A 15106-nucleotide genomic window follows, 5' to 3' on the forward strand; every position below is an offset into this window, starting at 1 on the left:
GACAGGTGAGGTCACAGTGATGTAACAGCTGGGGTATTGATCGTGGATGTATCTTGTCCTTCTCATTTGTAATCCAAGATATTTCTCTTTCCAATAGATCCTGCTGTCAAGGTGTGTGTGTGTGTGTGTGTGTGTGTAACAGATGTCATCCAGCAGGCACATTAGTCAGAATAAAGTCCCACTTAAGCGCCTGCTAACCTGTTTTCGTGGCTTAAGGGCCGGTTGAACCTTCAAACCGACCCCACAATGAATGGAAGTGCTGAGTTTACTGGGCGAGACTGAAAAGGTGTAAACGAGGGTGTGGCAACCCTGTTGACTTTTCTCATTTATTTAAGAGCTAAATGTCTTCTGTGTGTGTGTAAACATCTCAGGTGGCCTGGTGAGAAATCATGACAGCACACAGGAGGTTTATTGGAGACCCCAAGTTGGTTGAATGTTACATGAATGAATGAATGGCCGATCATCTCTTCAGGTGAGGCGACTATCAGCGCGGCTGATACAATATTTTTTTGAAAATGTTGAGGATATTTGAGCCATTTGGCTGCATTTTTAGGATTTTTAGAGAAATTGGGTTCTGATGAACATGTCAAGGTTTTTCTAGAAGACAGATCAGGAGGTGGAGTCTCCCTGCGGGATTTAAACTGACGGCCTTCAAAACAGAGCTGATATCTGCTGACATCAAGCCTTCTCACCAGGACACACACACACACACACACACACACACACACACACAGGTGACACAGTGGCAGCACAGTGGCAGCACTTGCCTTAGTGTGTGGTGTGATGCTGTGTGTGTGTGTGTGGGTGTGTGTGTGCTGATTCAACAAGGCCGCATGAGTATGAATAATAAGAGTTAACATATAACATGTTTATGCACTGTAAACACACACGTGTGAATGTCCATGACTGAACACACATCATGCTATAAACATACTGTGTTTGTGTGCGTGCATGCCTGTATGTGTGTGTGTGTGTGTGTTTGCATGGTCAGCTGCTCCACAGCTGCCACAAAGCAAACACTTTCCCATTTAGGGCTGAAAGCTTTACCTTGCACACACGCCTCATTTCCACTGTGTGTGTGTGTGTGTGTGTGTGTGTGTGTGTGTGTGTGTGTGTGTTACAGTGTCACAAGTGTAAAAGCAGAGCTGTAATGGTTTCTGGGCCAAAGATTGATGGATGTTCATCTCACTGAGAGCTCTTCCAGGCATCCAGGAGAGGAAGGAGTGATTACAGAGAAAGTGCTTGCTAGAACAACCAGACTGAACGCTTCCGCTTGGAACTCAGTCCTTCTTTAGACTCCTAATTCATTCTGTTGTGCAACAAAGCAGGCACTAATATGTGAAACCATTTTGCATTTCATAACAATACTAGCCGTCGTTCCAACTGAAAGGCACATGGTGATGAGCGGTCGCGGGCCGGATCAGGCGGGTCTAGATGGCAGGAGGGAGGCCTCCTGTCCCAGCAGGAGGAGGAGGAGGTTGTGACTTGATCTTGAGACGGGCCTGGAGAAAGTCAGATCGTCCTTGCAGAGAGCGGCGAGGCAGCGTGCATGCGCAGCGGAAGGCTGATCGAAAAGCAGCATCCCAACGACTCTCAGCTCAGCGGCGAGAGAACTTCCGCGGTCGGTCTGGCGGGAGCTTTCAGCCAGTGGCCGAAACTGAAACCCAAACAATTTGTTCACGAATGCACGAAAGGAGAAGAAGATCGACGACGGCTCGTTATTTCCCTGACTCTGGCTTTCACGTGCGACCAGGCAGATTTGAAAGAAGGAAGGAAGTCGGACCGACTCTTGAACGTTGTCAGATACGCTCTCCGGTGAGCCTCCTGATCTGAAAAGCGCCGGTAATCATCAGTGAGCTGAAGAGGCCTCTGGGATGAGGGGTGGAACGTCTCAGAGTGGACAAATCCAGGGCCGGTTGCCGCGACAAGAAGGTTTGGACCAGGAATCGGCGTTCCGGAAACGTCTGCGTACGGCTCGTCTGAGCGAGCCGGTTATTTCATTGCTTTATTTCACAAAGAAAGAAAGAAAACAGAAAATGCTCAGCAGGCACCGCGTCTACTGTATTATCAAACCGACGTCACTGGAAACCGCAGTCTATATGGATAAATGATGTCAAGCTGTAATTACCAAGGTACAAAGTGTTTTTACTCCATGCATCTTTATTTCAGCCATTCACATTTCTGTCCGGCATGCAGGCGCTTCAAGTGATGCAGGAGACGCCAGCTTTGAAGCTCCTCCCGCTCACAAGAGGCCAACTCATCTCAGTCACAAGCACTAACACGTCATGTCTAATGTGTACGGACGATAACTCGGCACGAGGCTCATCTTGGCGGCCGTCCACCGGCTCGGCGGCCATTACTACTCAAGGCGCGGCGTGACTACGCTCTGGGCTTCACGCCCAGACACAGGGAGAGCTCGTTCTTCTGGATCTTGCCGTCTTTGTTGACGTCGCAGTGGCGAAGCAGCACGGCTCGCAGCTTGTCCAGCTCCGGGCCGGTGAGGCTGGGCTGCAGCGGAGACACGAGGACGAACCCAGGGTTATTACCGCAGAAGTAGCGCTGCATGCTAACGGGCGAACCTGGTGAACCGGCGGCGCCCGCAGGTGCGTCTTTCCTCTTCCTGTTCTCGGAGAAAACTCGATGAACGCTGTTAAAAATCACACGGAGACACGCAGCCATTCACACGTTGTCTCCTGAGAACCGTCCTGTTTTTGGACGGCGGGCGGAAACTGGAGAACCCGAATTGTTACTCATTAATTCTTAACCCATTTAACCTCTGAAACGCGGGCCGCTGCCTGACGCCGGATTCACAACCAAGCTTTTCACAGTCGCACACTAAAAACTGAAAGTGCAAAGGGAATTCCAGGTGTTTTACTGGAGTCTCAGCGCGCTCCCGTCATCTCGGTTGTTAAGCGTAAGGCGATAATACCGTCGGTCTTTTCCGAGTCTCGGTCTCAGGCTAATGTTTAATGTGGTCTCCACTCGGCGGTGATCGTCGCAGAGTGGACAAGGTCCAAGCGGGGCTGGTCCACCCACAGCTCAGACGTCCCTCCTCTTTCTGGACGCTCCATCCGACGTGCTCGATATGATCTCAACTGTCAGTCTTTACGGTGACGTGACGAAATCGGCGACCGATGGGTGAGAAAACCCTGCGGACAAACAGAGCGGTATTGGCGGTATTTGTTGCCGGCACGGATGAACGGCGACGGCCGAGGACGTCCCGATCAGGACGGAGCTTCCAGAAAGAGGAGGGACGGCGGAGCTGCAGGTGAACGTGTCCACGCTACGACGTAGAAGAGATGGAGTGGAATAGCAGAGGCTCTGCAGATACCGGCCGAAAAGACGGCACGGAGGGAAGAAATGGCTGAAAGAATGGAGTTGTAATCTTATAAATAGCGACCCTGTAAGATTCAGTCTTTGCAAAATCAGTCCGAGACTCGGCTGCGACTAAAAACGGTAAACACTCGTCTTTAGATGTGAGATGATGGTTTTCCACATCTTTTCAAAGTCCTCAGAGCCTCGGTGATGTGTTTCTCTGGGCAACACTGTCAGTCAAATGGGAAGCGGTTGAATGAGCGGCATAAAGAGCTGTGATTGGTGGAGAAGACGGACGGCGTGCACGGCCTCACCCTGACCAGGCCCATCATGTCTTTGACGAAGCCGTCCACCTCGGGACCCTCCAGCGCTCCCGTCTTGCTCTGGAGAAAAGAGACCAACGGTGAAAAGAGGAGCCGCTTCTTCCCAAACCTCCCCGAGGAGGCCGGACCAGCCTTTCACCACAAAGCATCATCTGGATGGAAACGCTGCACATGAGTGTCGCTGAGAGGCGACTGGAAAAGCTTTTAGTCGGGCTATTGGCTCAAATCTCTCCGGTGGCACCGGGCTGTGGTTGTACGCTAATACGGGAAGATGATGGATGGCTGAGTGGGTGTCAAAGTTCCCTCCTCTCAGCCGGAGTGTCTCCACCGTGAGATGGCTGATTTATTTCATGAGGTTTCTTTGGAGGCCTCGGGGGAAGCAGATATCGCCCCGGTCGTCCCACGCAGACTGGAGATCCGGAGTTGTTCTACATCGGAAATGGAAATGTGAAGAAGCGGCTACGGCGAGGCTTTCCTGGTTCCAGAAAAAGAAAAATGATTTCTGCTGCGTATCTGTTGTGCTCTAAGTTGGAAGCACCTTACAGGTTATTTAGTTTACTGGGTGTGTTGCTGCTGGACGCAGCTCCAAGAATCGTCCGGGAACTACAGCTCTCCTCCTCCAGAGGTAGCGAGGGACAACAGTACAGAGCTGTGTGATGCTAGCGCCTGCAGTGTGATGCTAGCGCCTGCTGTGCGATGCTACTTCCTGCGGTGTGATGCTAGCGCCTGCGGTGTGATGCTAGCACCTGTAGTCTGATGCTAGTGCCTGCGGTGTGATGCTACTTCCTGCGGTGTGATGCTAGCGCCTGTGGTGTGATGCTAGCACCTGTAGTCTGATGCTACTACCTGCGGTGTGATGCTAGTGCCTGTGTTGTGATGGTAGCACCTGCAGTGTGATGGTAGCACCTGCAGTGTGATTCTAGCACCTGCGGTGTGATGCTACTGCCTGTGGTGTGATGCTAGCGCCTGCAGTCTGATGCTAGCGCCTGCGGTGTGATGCTAGCACCTGCAGTCTGATGCTAGCACCTGCGGTGTGATGCTAGCGCCTGCAGTCTGATGCTAGCGCCTGCGGTGTGCATGTTAGGCTCCACACTCAAAGACAAAGCAACATGAACAAGGAGAGTAAAACGACAACATGGAGAGGGAAGCTGCCGTGGTGTTCCTGTTGGACCATGAGATGTGTTGCAGTGTTTTTAACTTCTCCCTGCATGTGTGAAGAACCCCATGAGCGAGATCTTATTTTGAGACTTAATTTGGCCAAAATGTTGATCTTGAAAGTGTGAAAAATTCCTCTGTTTCAAAAGGTGCTCATGTCTCCTGGATCCTCCCAGGATGATCCTCCACCTGTTCCCGCCCGGTTCCTACGCTAAGCCTTTGACGCCTCACCACGTTTACACAAGGAGATCCAGGAAGACCTCGACTCCTCGTGTAAAGCCGCTGAGATCCTTCAATCCCGCCCCCTCCCGGCGCCGCCCCCTCCGCCCTGTAATCCGGCCGATCTGGATCAGGGGGTCGGAGACCCGGGACGGCGAGCTGCCGAGCCCTCGTCCGGGAAAGGAAAATAACTCCTTCTCCCGCCGTCTCCTCCCCGTCATGGACTCACCACGTCGTAGTGATCGAAGATCTTCTCAAAATCCCGCTTCATCTCCTCTTTACTGCAGGCCTGCGGAGACGTTGGACGACATGTTAGGGATGGACGTCCACGGAGGAGATAGAGCTCAGATCCTTCTGTAAACATTGATACCCACATCCACTTGGAACTGGAGCAGGAAGTTCTCCTCCAAGGCCAGGATCCTAATGGATGCAAGCCACATGGTGTCACCCACCTTTCACTTTGAAGGCTAATAGCTTAGCATTTCACAATGTCTCAGGTACATACCTGGCCAGGTCGTTCAAATCCAAACGTCCGTCCTTGTTCTTGTCAAAGATCTTCATCTGAAAGTAAAGCGTCCAGGAAAATGTGCTCTGTCTCACATGACCTCGCACCTACGCCGTGTGTGTGTGTGTGTGTGTGTGTGTTGGTGGCTACCATTGCGTCGGTGTACTCCTCCAGTTTGTCGGAGGACGCCGTCCGGCGGTGCTGCTCGAACAGATCCTTGAGGAACGCCTGGGACACAGATGGATCTTGGATTTTTTAAAACAGTACTTGAACTCCATCACCAGAAGACAAGTCCGACGGTTCTCCTCCGCCTCGGATTCTTCACTTCTCTTTTCTGAAGCCGCCAAAAGCCGACGGGACTCCGGAATTACCTTGAGCTCCTGGGCTGAGATGTATCCGCTACAGTCTGCGTCGTACCTCCTCCATATCTGGGACAGGCGGGAGAGGGCCGACCGGCCGCTGATCGGTAGCAGCTCTCCGGGTTAAGTCGGACGGAAATCGACATCTTTACCTTCATGAAGTCCACGCTGTTGTCCAGAGGAGCCTCCCTGCGGAAGATCAGCAGGAAGTTCTCGTCCTCGGGGAGGATCATGTTGGCCAGCTGGAGGAGGAGGAGGGAAAGTTAGGAGCGGAAGTGGATCTCCGTCCGATTTTCACATATTGATTGTCTGCGTCACTAGAGGCACGGTCCTGCCTGGGGCCATCGCACGTACACACACACACACACACACACACACACACACACACACACACACACACACACACACACACACACACACACACACACACACCACCGTTCACACGTCATATCGAGACACATGACCGTTCAGCCTCTCAGAGAGCAGTCACTGCGACCAAACACCCTCATCCACTCACCCTCCCTCTCGCTTCATATAGAGACTTGCAACAAGGCTCAATACACTGCAGGATCAATAAAGTATGTTGCTTCACCCTTTCATTCACACGTCTTATGGAGATATATAAACTAACTGAGCTATTTTTGGTCTTCGTCGAACCTCCAGTGTGTGTTTGGACTGTGGCAGGAACCCGGAGAACCCGAGGAACCCCTCGCAGACACGGGGAGAACATGGAGACTCCGTGTCCAAACCCGAGCGGGTACGTTCTCGCTGCGAGGCGGAACCTCTGAGAATAAGAATTAAATTTCCTGCTGCAGCGGCGTAGAAGATACTCCTCGGCTCTTCTCCAGTGGTCGCTCTTCCCTGGTCCGTCCTTTAACAGCATCAGCCTCCATTAGCCGATTAAACCGCCCCACTTTCAATCTCATTAATATGTGTCCCCGCCAGGACGGCCCGCGGGCGGCGCCGGCGCCAGCTGCGCGCCGTCCAAAAGATACCTTTGTGCATCTTCGTGCAGTTTTGGACACGTCCTCGCAGATCATCTGCCCCGAAGGTTCTCCGTGGAGGACGGCGGCAGAGGCGCCGCACGTCTCGGATCATGCAGTCAATCATGCGGACGTCACCGGGGACGTATTGATCCACGAGGACGGTCGATGGAAAGACCTCCATCCAATCCGCCTGTTTGTCGCGGTCGTAAATCTGGTGCGGCGAAGCTTCGGAGAGCTCCGGGTTTCCCTTTCACGGTGAAAGGATGAAGAGCTTCCGCTGCGTCAGGAGCAAAGACGGGAACTAAAAGGTGCTTTTAATTAATAAAGCATGGAGAGGTGGTGGGAGGAGGGGCGGCCTGGACCGGCCCGGACCGGCCCGGACCGGCCCGGACCGGCCCGGACCCGGGACGGGGCTGACGTGGGACCGACAGGGTGAATGCTCATATATCCATTTGACATGTGAATGACAGGATGAAGGGTTTCATGTCTCTGTGAATGAGAGGGTGAACGTTGGCGGGTCTCTCAGGTCGGTCCACTGAGGGAGCGGCGGCGGTCCAGGGCCGGCCCCGCCTCTCGCCCTCCGACCTCGCCGCAGAACATGCGGTAAGGATGATGAGCCAATGAATGAGCGAGTACGGACTCGTTAATAAGCGCGTTATAAGCCGCTTCCGGACGAGGGGGCGATCGCTCCAAATACCTCCTGAATCTGAAGCTTCCCGTCGGCGGTGACGTCGTAGGCCGACATGAACCTCTGCTTCATCCTCTGGACTCGCTCCTCGCTCGGCGCCTCCTGTAAACACACAGCACCGGACGTGAGATGGGAACAGGTTCTACTAGAGGACAGAACGCCGAGATCCTGAAGGCCTCCGTACGTAAGAGCTGGAGTCAGAGTTACTTCAGAGAAGGTTACCTTGGATACCAGGCGATCTTCTCATCAGCAGCAGCCTTTCTGTACTTATTATAATCATGCACTCTCTTCCAGGACCCATTCATTCTCAGTGACACATGCTTCTGTAGCTGGATTATGCTCACCTTTTCTCACACGCACACACACACACACACACACACACGTGCACATCTGGCGGCGGCTCTGTGTGTTTGAGTCCACCCTCCAGCCTGCAGCCACCAGCCGGTGTGCAGCAGGTCATGTGACTGAAGAAGCGTCAACAGGTTGTAGCAGAAACATGTCACACTCCGTTCTCAATCCAAGGCAAACACATTTTAAGCCGCGCGTTATTTTCTTTTTGCAACTATCCAGCCGACGCTCTAGGATGTGGTAACTATGGCAACCTGTTGATTTAGACTTTGAGGCGCAGCCCGGTTTCGGCGCGGAGCGCACGGTTCCGCCGGGTCGACGCCAGCCGGAGGCGTGCGCTTTGTTCCCAGGCGTGATGTGTGTTGCCGGGCAGAGGACTGGAAGTCACGTCGGCGGTTCAGATAAGAGGAGACGGACCGGCTTCTCCTTCCGGGTCTCCGCGGCCAATCATCCGCCTCCATCCGACCCTCTCCTCGCCCCGACTAACTTCCTGTCGGCTTCCGCTCTATAAACGGCCTCTCCGTTCTTCCCCAGACCTCCGACCTCAGCATCCCTCGCCCACATCTTCCTCACCCTCCTCTGTCCACATTCAAACCATTTCTGAAGCTTTTAGCTGCAGAAGAAAGATGGACAAATCAAACACGCTTCCTCTTATCAATGTAACCGTACACTGGCCGTAAAGCACACGCGCACACACACGCACACACACACGCCGGGGATCTTTATTATCCGTCCCCGGGGAGATTAATCGGTCATCTCCATGACGGCCGGCAGCAGAAGGTCCGTCCGGGTGCTGGTGGGTAAACATGTGTCCGTCTCTTCTGGTTTCCAGGCCCATTTCTGGGCATCTCAAGATCTCCTCCCCCTTCCAGGAGCCCTGACATTCACCAGAGCTCTTCAATTGCCGGCTCTAACATCTTTTACAGTCGCCACACCCACCCGGCTGCCCGCGAGGGGGGGGGGGGGGGGGTCACGGGAGGGTCAAAGGTCCGGGACCGCACACTGACCACACCGACCCGGTGCAACTCACTCACTTTTATTTCCAAAACACATGAATTATTCATTCGTCCATTCGTTTGCTAGCCAGCTCGGGCAGGTTTCGCCCCGGACTAGTTCACTAGGGCACATGCACACACACATGCAAACATTCACCCTCATTCATTCACATCATAAAGAAGCGTGCAACACTCACCCTCTCACTCCCTCACCTCATTAAACATTCACCCTCTCATTCCTTCACCTCATTAAACATTCACCCTCTCATTCCTTCACCTCATTAAACATTCACCCTCTCATCCATGTCCAGGCACTTTAGTCTCGCCAATGAACTCCCTCTCTTTCACACTAATCCATTAACCGATCAATACATTCATGGACAGAACCAGTTGGTCTCACAGACCTGTGGACCGAGCCTCTTCATCATGTGGCGAAAAAAGTCATCCAGCTCCTTTCCCTCGATGTAACCATTGTCTGTGGAGAGTCACACACACACACACACACACACACACACACACACACACACACACACACAGATGCTCAAAATGAATCTGCAGATGCTTAATGCTCAATAATTCAAACATTAACAGTAGTACCACATAATAACATTAAAAAAGCTAAACATTTCTGTTTGGTCCCCCGGGTTACTGGTAAGTCAGGCTGCTAGTTAAACCGGTCACCGGCGTCCTCACCATCGGCGTCAAAGTGCTGCCAGATTTCCAGGAATCCGGCGGCGTCCAGGCTGTCGAAGGCACTGTCCATCTCAGAGCGGGTGAGTTCAGCAGGTCCGAGCAGGCTGGGAGAGCGCCGTCAAACTGCGGCTCCGCGGCTCACACACACTCATTTGCAGGGGGAAAAAATGAACCACACCTCCTCTTTGTGTGTGTGTGTGTGTTTGTGTGTGTGTGAGAGAGAAACAGGAAGACAGAAATGTAGACAAGAGTAGTTGCCATCTGCTGGCTGTGCTGTCACATCTGCAGACGTGTGTGTGTGTGTGCGTGTGTGTTTCCATAAAAGAGACAATGCAAACGTATCCAAGCCTGTAAAATGATTTTAATCAATGTTAATATTTGCATGAACAACAGCAGAATGACTTGAAGTGACCGATGACGATCAAAAAAAAAAAGAAAAAAAAGCAAGAGAACTCTGGAGGCTGATAATGTGCAAACATTTCTCTTTTTTTATTTTTATCCCCTCTCCAAGTTTAAGGATTGTTTTTTTCCCCCCCAAGGTTAAATTATAACACGAAATAACAAAATGCGCGGCGTCATAAAAAGAATTAGTTTCTACTTTTATGAACACAATGTACAGGCGAGAGGGGGAAACAAAAAGGACGACTACGTCACCGGCTACTGCTTTTTTTTGTCCTTTTTCTTTTTTTTATTATCCCAAATATGTTACAAACAAACCCTCGGTAAAGTCGTGTACTTGGTACCAAAACAATATAGGATTTGCCGTGTTGACTTAGTCGTGTGCATATATATCACAGTGTGCGTATTACATGTGCATATATTACACGTACCTATATATACACACGCCTACATGTTTGAGAACACATATATACATACAGTACGACTCACAGCCACGTCATGCAGTCACACACACACTTAAGACTCGGGGGGTCGGAAAGCACGACCGCTCCTTTTCAACATCAGTAGAAGGTCCGGATGGATGTTCTCGCGTCGCCGAGAACCGGCCATCTTCGGACAAACAAACAAACAAACAAACATAACAAAAGAAACGGGTCCGTGTCCGACGATTAACTATATACAGAGAGGAAGCGCTACGACGCGACACCCGACGTCACTCCCAACCAAAGAAAACAGAGGAAGGCTGAGAGTCTGAGCGACGCTGCGCCTTCAGGGTTCTTTCACAGTAAAACAACAAACACCTCTTTTTACACTGCGGGCGGGAAACCGTAGAGACGGAGCAGAAGCAGCGGCGACGCCGTGGCGGTCGCAGCTGCAGAACTTATTGCACCATCCAAAAGACAAAAAACAAAAGATATAAAAAGGTGAAAACGTGCGATCCGACGCGCCTTTGGGGCTCTGGCGGTCTCGGCGCAGCCGTTTCGGGGCCACGCGAGGGGAACCCCAAAGCTTGAGTTCCACTCTGCCGAGCGGCGCTCGCGCTCCTGATGACGTCGCCATTTATCATGACGCGAGGCGGCCGCCCCATCTGCGGTTCAGACTCAGTTTTAAAAGGCTCCGTCCACGTGCGGCCACGGCAGACCGCGGGAACCTTGAGGACGTCAGGCCGTGCGAAGGCTCGCCACAAACAAACACACACTCGCACACACACGGTTCTTTCGCTTTCACACGGGCGCAGAAAAAGAGGACGCTAAGGTTAGCGGGAGGTGCTAGGACGGGGCGCGGACACCTTTACGTCGTGTTAGTTTAACAGTGCTGAAGCCTTATTGGTCGGAAGCTCCGAGGAATCCTCCGGAACACCTCAAGCCGTCTACTGAGCGACATCCTGTTTCCATTCCCTATTTTTTGATTTTTCAAACTGTAAAACAAGCTACGTTAAATGTGAGGTTTTTTCGCGCCGAGGTGCTCGGCCAGACCTGTGTTTTCCTGTGAAAACAAAACAAAAAAAAACAAAAACCCCTTGCATAACGGAGCCGAGCGCGGGCGGCAAAACAGCCGTTAAAATCTCTACAAACTATATCGGGGGAGGAGCGGCTTCCGAGTTACAGTACAGTGATAGCTGAGTCTGGTTCCCTGGGAGTCGAGCTATTGCGGTGAGCAGCGGGGCGACCGGACGGACGCGGAGACTCGCGTCACCCCGGATCCACGCCGCCCCTCCTTCCCCACTCCCGCGTCCCCGTTCCGATGCGATCGCGGATTTTCACCTGAAAAGCGGGACGTCGGTGTGATTGTACATCTTCCGTGGGGTTCGGAGGTGGAGGCGGCCGTTCCAGGAAGCTCTTGATAAATGCAGCAGTTTCGGCTCGGTCGGGTTCGGGGACGAACTTGAGGCGACGGTGGAGTTCGGTGGAGTTAGAAGGTGTAGTTCCTGATTCTACAGCAGGTCTAGTGCGCGGAGCCGGCGCCCCCGAGGTCCCTCATGTCAAGATCACGTCTTTGTCGGAGGCCTCGCCGGGATCCGCCGCCTTCTTGCCCGCGGCCCGTTCCTTGCCGGGGTTCGGAGGCGGCTTCTGCGGGCCGCGGTCCTCCGTGGAGTTGGTGCGGTGCGGGCCGGGCCGCTGGAGGGAGTCCGACCCCGACGCCGTCCTCGCTGAGGAACCAGAGGGAGGACAGCGGTGAAGACAGTTCTTCTACAAGGAGGTCGCAAAGCAGCAGCCAATCATCTGCCTCCATCTTCTCTCACACCTCTACCTTCCATAAACCTCCCCTCCGGGTTCCGCAAGACCTCCGACCTCAACACCCGTCTCCCCGGGTCCTCGGCGCCCTTCCACCGCAGACATCCCAGCCACCTCAGCGTTTAGCCGGCAGGAAGCCGGGTTCACCCCGTCTTCATGACAGGACCACGCGTGAAGATGCAAAACAGGGTCTCCAATGGTCTGTGGGAGGAACCCCCAGAACCCAGGGGAACCCCGGGACGACACGGGGGAAGACGAGACTCCACACGGGAGTCGAAGCGTGGACCTCCTCGCTGCCAGGAGGAGGAGCAGCGGGAGGACCGCTACTTTCATACTAGAAATAGTACAAACTAAACCTCACTCTGTCTTCTTGTCTTTCTCAAAGCAGCAACGATGGAAAATCCACTGTCTTGGAATGAGAGATGAAAGCCTGTATTTATCTTGCAGCGTTATTAACGTTTGCATTGTTCTATGACGGTCCTACTTACTGACCTTTGCACTGAACTGCACAGTTTGTGTCTGCGTGCGCTTTGTACTTCATACCTCATAGTTTCATGGAACTACTGTTAATGCGCCCCCTTCAATAATCACTCTCATTATAACTTCCTGTCCGCGTGGGACTGCGGGAGCCGTCTTTTCCTCTGCGTGTCCAGTACGAGCACGTTTGGGTGACTTCATGAGCGAGGCTCACCTTCCTGAGTGGTTTTGCCGGCAGACCCTCCCGGCTGCACGCTGTTCTGACCCTCCTTGTCTTTCTCTGATAGCGTCTTCTTCAGCGTGGGAGCGAGAGCCGTGACCTTAGGAGGCACACCGCCGCCGCCGCCGCCGCCGCCACCCGGAGAGTCCGAGCTCTCGTCTGTCAAAGACGCAAGTGAGAAAACAGCTGAGCTTGTGTCTGTTTAGTCGCGGCGTTGGGAGGAGGTGTGTACGTACCTGTGCTGCGGCCGCCGCCGACCGTCCTGGGCTTCTGCGGCAGGGTGGGCCGGGCGGCCAGGGCGGGTTTGGACCCCTGCGGCACCGGCGGCCTGGGGCTCCCCGGCCCCCCGGGGGACCCGGAGGACGGCGCCGCCCTGGGACGAGGGGCCGGGTCCGGCTTGGCCTCGGCGCGGGTCGACGTCTTTTCCGGGGAACCCGACGGGACGTCGGGTTTGCCGGCGCAGCCGCCGGGGGGGCGGCCGTCAGCGGCGGGTGAAGGCTTGGCTGCTGCTGCCGCTGCTGCACGGAGAAACAACACCACAGAAAATCATGCTGAATATAGCACAATACCTGGATCTCTCTCTCTCTCTCTCTCTCTCTCTCTATATATATATATGTATACACACACACACTTATATCTTTGTTTTTGGATAGATAGACTTTATTGATGGGGAAATGCAGTTGTCACACAGCTGCAACCACCACACACTTTATGCTTTCATATTATGCTCTTAAAAAAAAATGCTCACTTTATTGTGATCATTTTTCAATTTCACGTCACTTTTGGAAAGTGAGGATTCTGGATTCTTCTGTATGTCGAGGAAATGCGGAGAAATCTAAAGCCGCCTGACTCGGAGCGAGGAAATCGCAGGCTGAAAAGCAAATACAGGATGTCGATCCAAATGAATTACTTATTTTTTAAATTGACATTCACAATTTTATGTTTACTGTGTTTTCTCCAATTGTGTGGCGGAGCCGCAGCTGCAACAACAAGACATTTCTCACTTCCATAAAGTCATTGCGATTGTGTTCATAAAACCAAACTAGCTATAATAAACATTTAATTTTGACTCGCCTGCGGCTCCGGCGTCGGGCCGGTCCGGACTGGAGGACTGGAGGAGGCAAGGACACGGGCTGGATTAGCGTTAGCACGGGCAGACAGCCGGCGGCGAGCGATGCAGGGGGGACGTTGGGAGGCGGCGGCGGGAAAATGTGTCGACTTGTTCCACTATGGATGCAAAGCTATAAAAACGGTCACTCTTGGAAGCTTCAGCTGTCAGCCTGACTCATCTATACATCTCAAGAACATCGAAGAGAAAACCGATATCTCTGCTTTGGATGCTAGAAACTCAAAGAAGTTGAGCGAGCACGGGTTCGGCGGCGCCACCTTGTGAGCTCTCCTCTCCTGCTTGGCCTTCATCTCCGCCAGCAGCCCGCCGCCCATCATCTGCACGCCCGGGTAGCGGCGTCCTCCCTGGGGGCTTCCCCGCCCGTCCGAACCCTCCCACGGCTCGTCCATGGAGTCGGGCGTCCGCAGCTCCTCGGATCGGTCCGAGCTGCTGCTGCAATCCGCCGGCTGGGAGCGGCTGGAGGAATCTCTGCGGGAGCCGGCGGGTCACTTATCGGATTCGGTTTCGCCGATTTTCGCGTAGCAAGCGCGGACGACGGTCGGCCGCTTTTTACCTGGACTTGGGTTCGGGCGCCGGGCTCTTTACCGCCACCTTCGGCGAGGACGGCTCCTCCGGGTTGGCGGAGGCGGCGGACGGCGCGGCGGGCGAAGGGCTGCCCTGGCTTTTCTCCGCCTTGTCGGATTTGGTGGATCGTTTGATGAGGTTGAGGAATCCCCCTTTGCTCTTTTTCTTCTCTCCGTCCTGAGAGTCCGAGCTCTTCCAGGAGCGCCTGCGAGGCAGACGCCGGCGTTCGGTTTGCTATCACGGATCAGGAGCGTTCGCTCCTTCCTCGCTGATCGTCCGTCCGGCTCATCCCGCGCTCGGGGTCGCGGGAGGCCGGACACGATGCCGGCGCCGCTACCCGGCCGGCCGATCGCCGGGTCGCAGACGGAGACGTTCATCCGTTCATTCACAAGCTAAATCACTCGGTCATACGGACACGTGACCGTCCGTTCTCTCATTCACAGACACATTCACTCATTCATCCTTCATAAACACACATACAAGCATTCACTCTGTCA

General features: G+C 53.6%; 2 protein-coding genes across 5 annotated transcripts in view; both read right to left on the reverse strand.

Moving 5' to 3' along the window:
* Positions 1-2142: 2142 nt before the first annotated feature.
* scgn (secretagogin, EF-hand calcium binding protein) lies at positions 2143-9750 on the reverse strand. The gene is made up of 11 exons (XM_086156000.1): positions 9587-9750; positions 9298-9368; positions 7560-7652; positions 6029-6118; positions 5889-5945; positions 5668-5745; positions 5518-5573; positions 5387-5432; positions 5242-5301; positions 3630-3698; positions 2143-2508 (listed from the first exon to the last, which is right to left on the reverse strand). The coding sequence occupies exons 1-11, from the start codon at positions 9654-9656 to the stop codon at positions 2380-2382; spliced, it is 819 nt and encodes a 272-aa protein (XP_086012126.1). The 5' UTR covers positions 9657-9750; the 3' UTR covers positions 2143-2379.
* A 461-nt stretch (positions 9751-10211) lies between these two features.
* The window catches only part of LOC147229170 (F-actin-uncapping protein LRRC16A-like), a 55877-nt gene continuing 50982 nt past the window's right edge, over positions 10212-15106 (reverse strand). For all 4 annotated transcript variants that reach the window (XM_086156005.1, XM_086156003.1, XM_086156002.1 and 1 more), the window contains 6 exons: positions 14599-14814; positions 14303-14513; positions 13991-14027; positions 13153-13434; positions 12911-13075; positions 10212-12134 (listed from right to left, as the gene is read on the reverse strand). In XM_086156005.1, the coding sequence (XP_086012131.1) occupies positions 11962-12134; positions 12911-13075; positions 13153-13434; positions 13991-14027; positions 14303-14513; positions 14599-14814 (1084 nt within the window). In that variant the 3' untranslated portion in view covers positions 10212-11961. The remainder of the gene's footprint in view (positions 12135-12910; positions 13076-13152; positions 13435-13990; positions 14028-14302; positions 14514-14598; positions 14815-15106) is intronic.

The sequence above is a fragment of the Fistularia commersonii genome, chromosome 11 (assembly GCF_037954325.1).
Source record: "Fistularia commersonii isolate RoL2024-O1a breed Wild chromosome 11, RoL_Fcom_v1.0, whole genome shotgun sequence".
Lineage (NCBI taxonomy): Eukaryota > Metazoa > Chordata > Actinopteri > Syngnathiformes > Fistulariidae > Fistularia > Fistularia commersonii.

Excerpts from the sequence above, each read along its gene's own strand:
- scgn (XM_086156000.1), bottom strand. The coding sequence starts at position 9,656 with ATGGACAGTGCCTTCGACAGCCTGGACGCCGCCGGATTCCTGGAAATC. Across the intron at positions 6,119-7,559 it reads GGAAGCTTCAGATTCAGGAG|CTGGCCAACATGATCCTCCC; the intron begins GTATTTGGAGCG and ends CTCCTCCTCCAG. Across the intron at positions 5,946-6,028 it reads ACAGCGTGGACTTCATGAAG|ATATGGAGGAGGTACGACGC; the intron begins GTAAAGATGTCG and ends CGCCTGTCCCAG.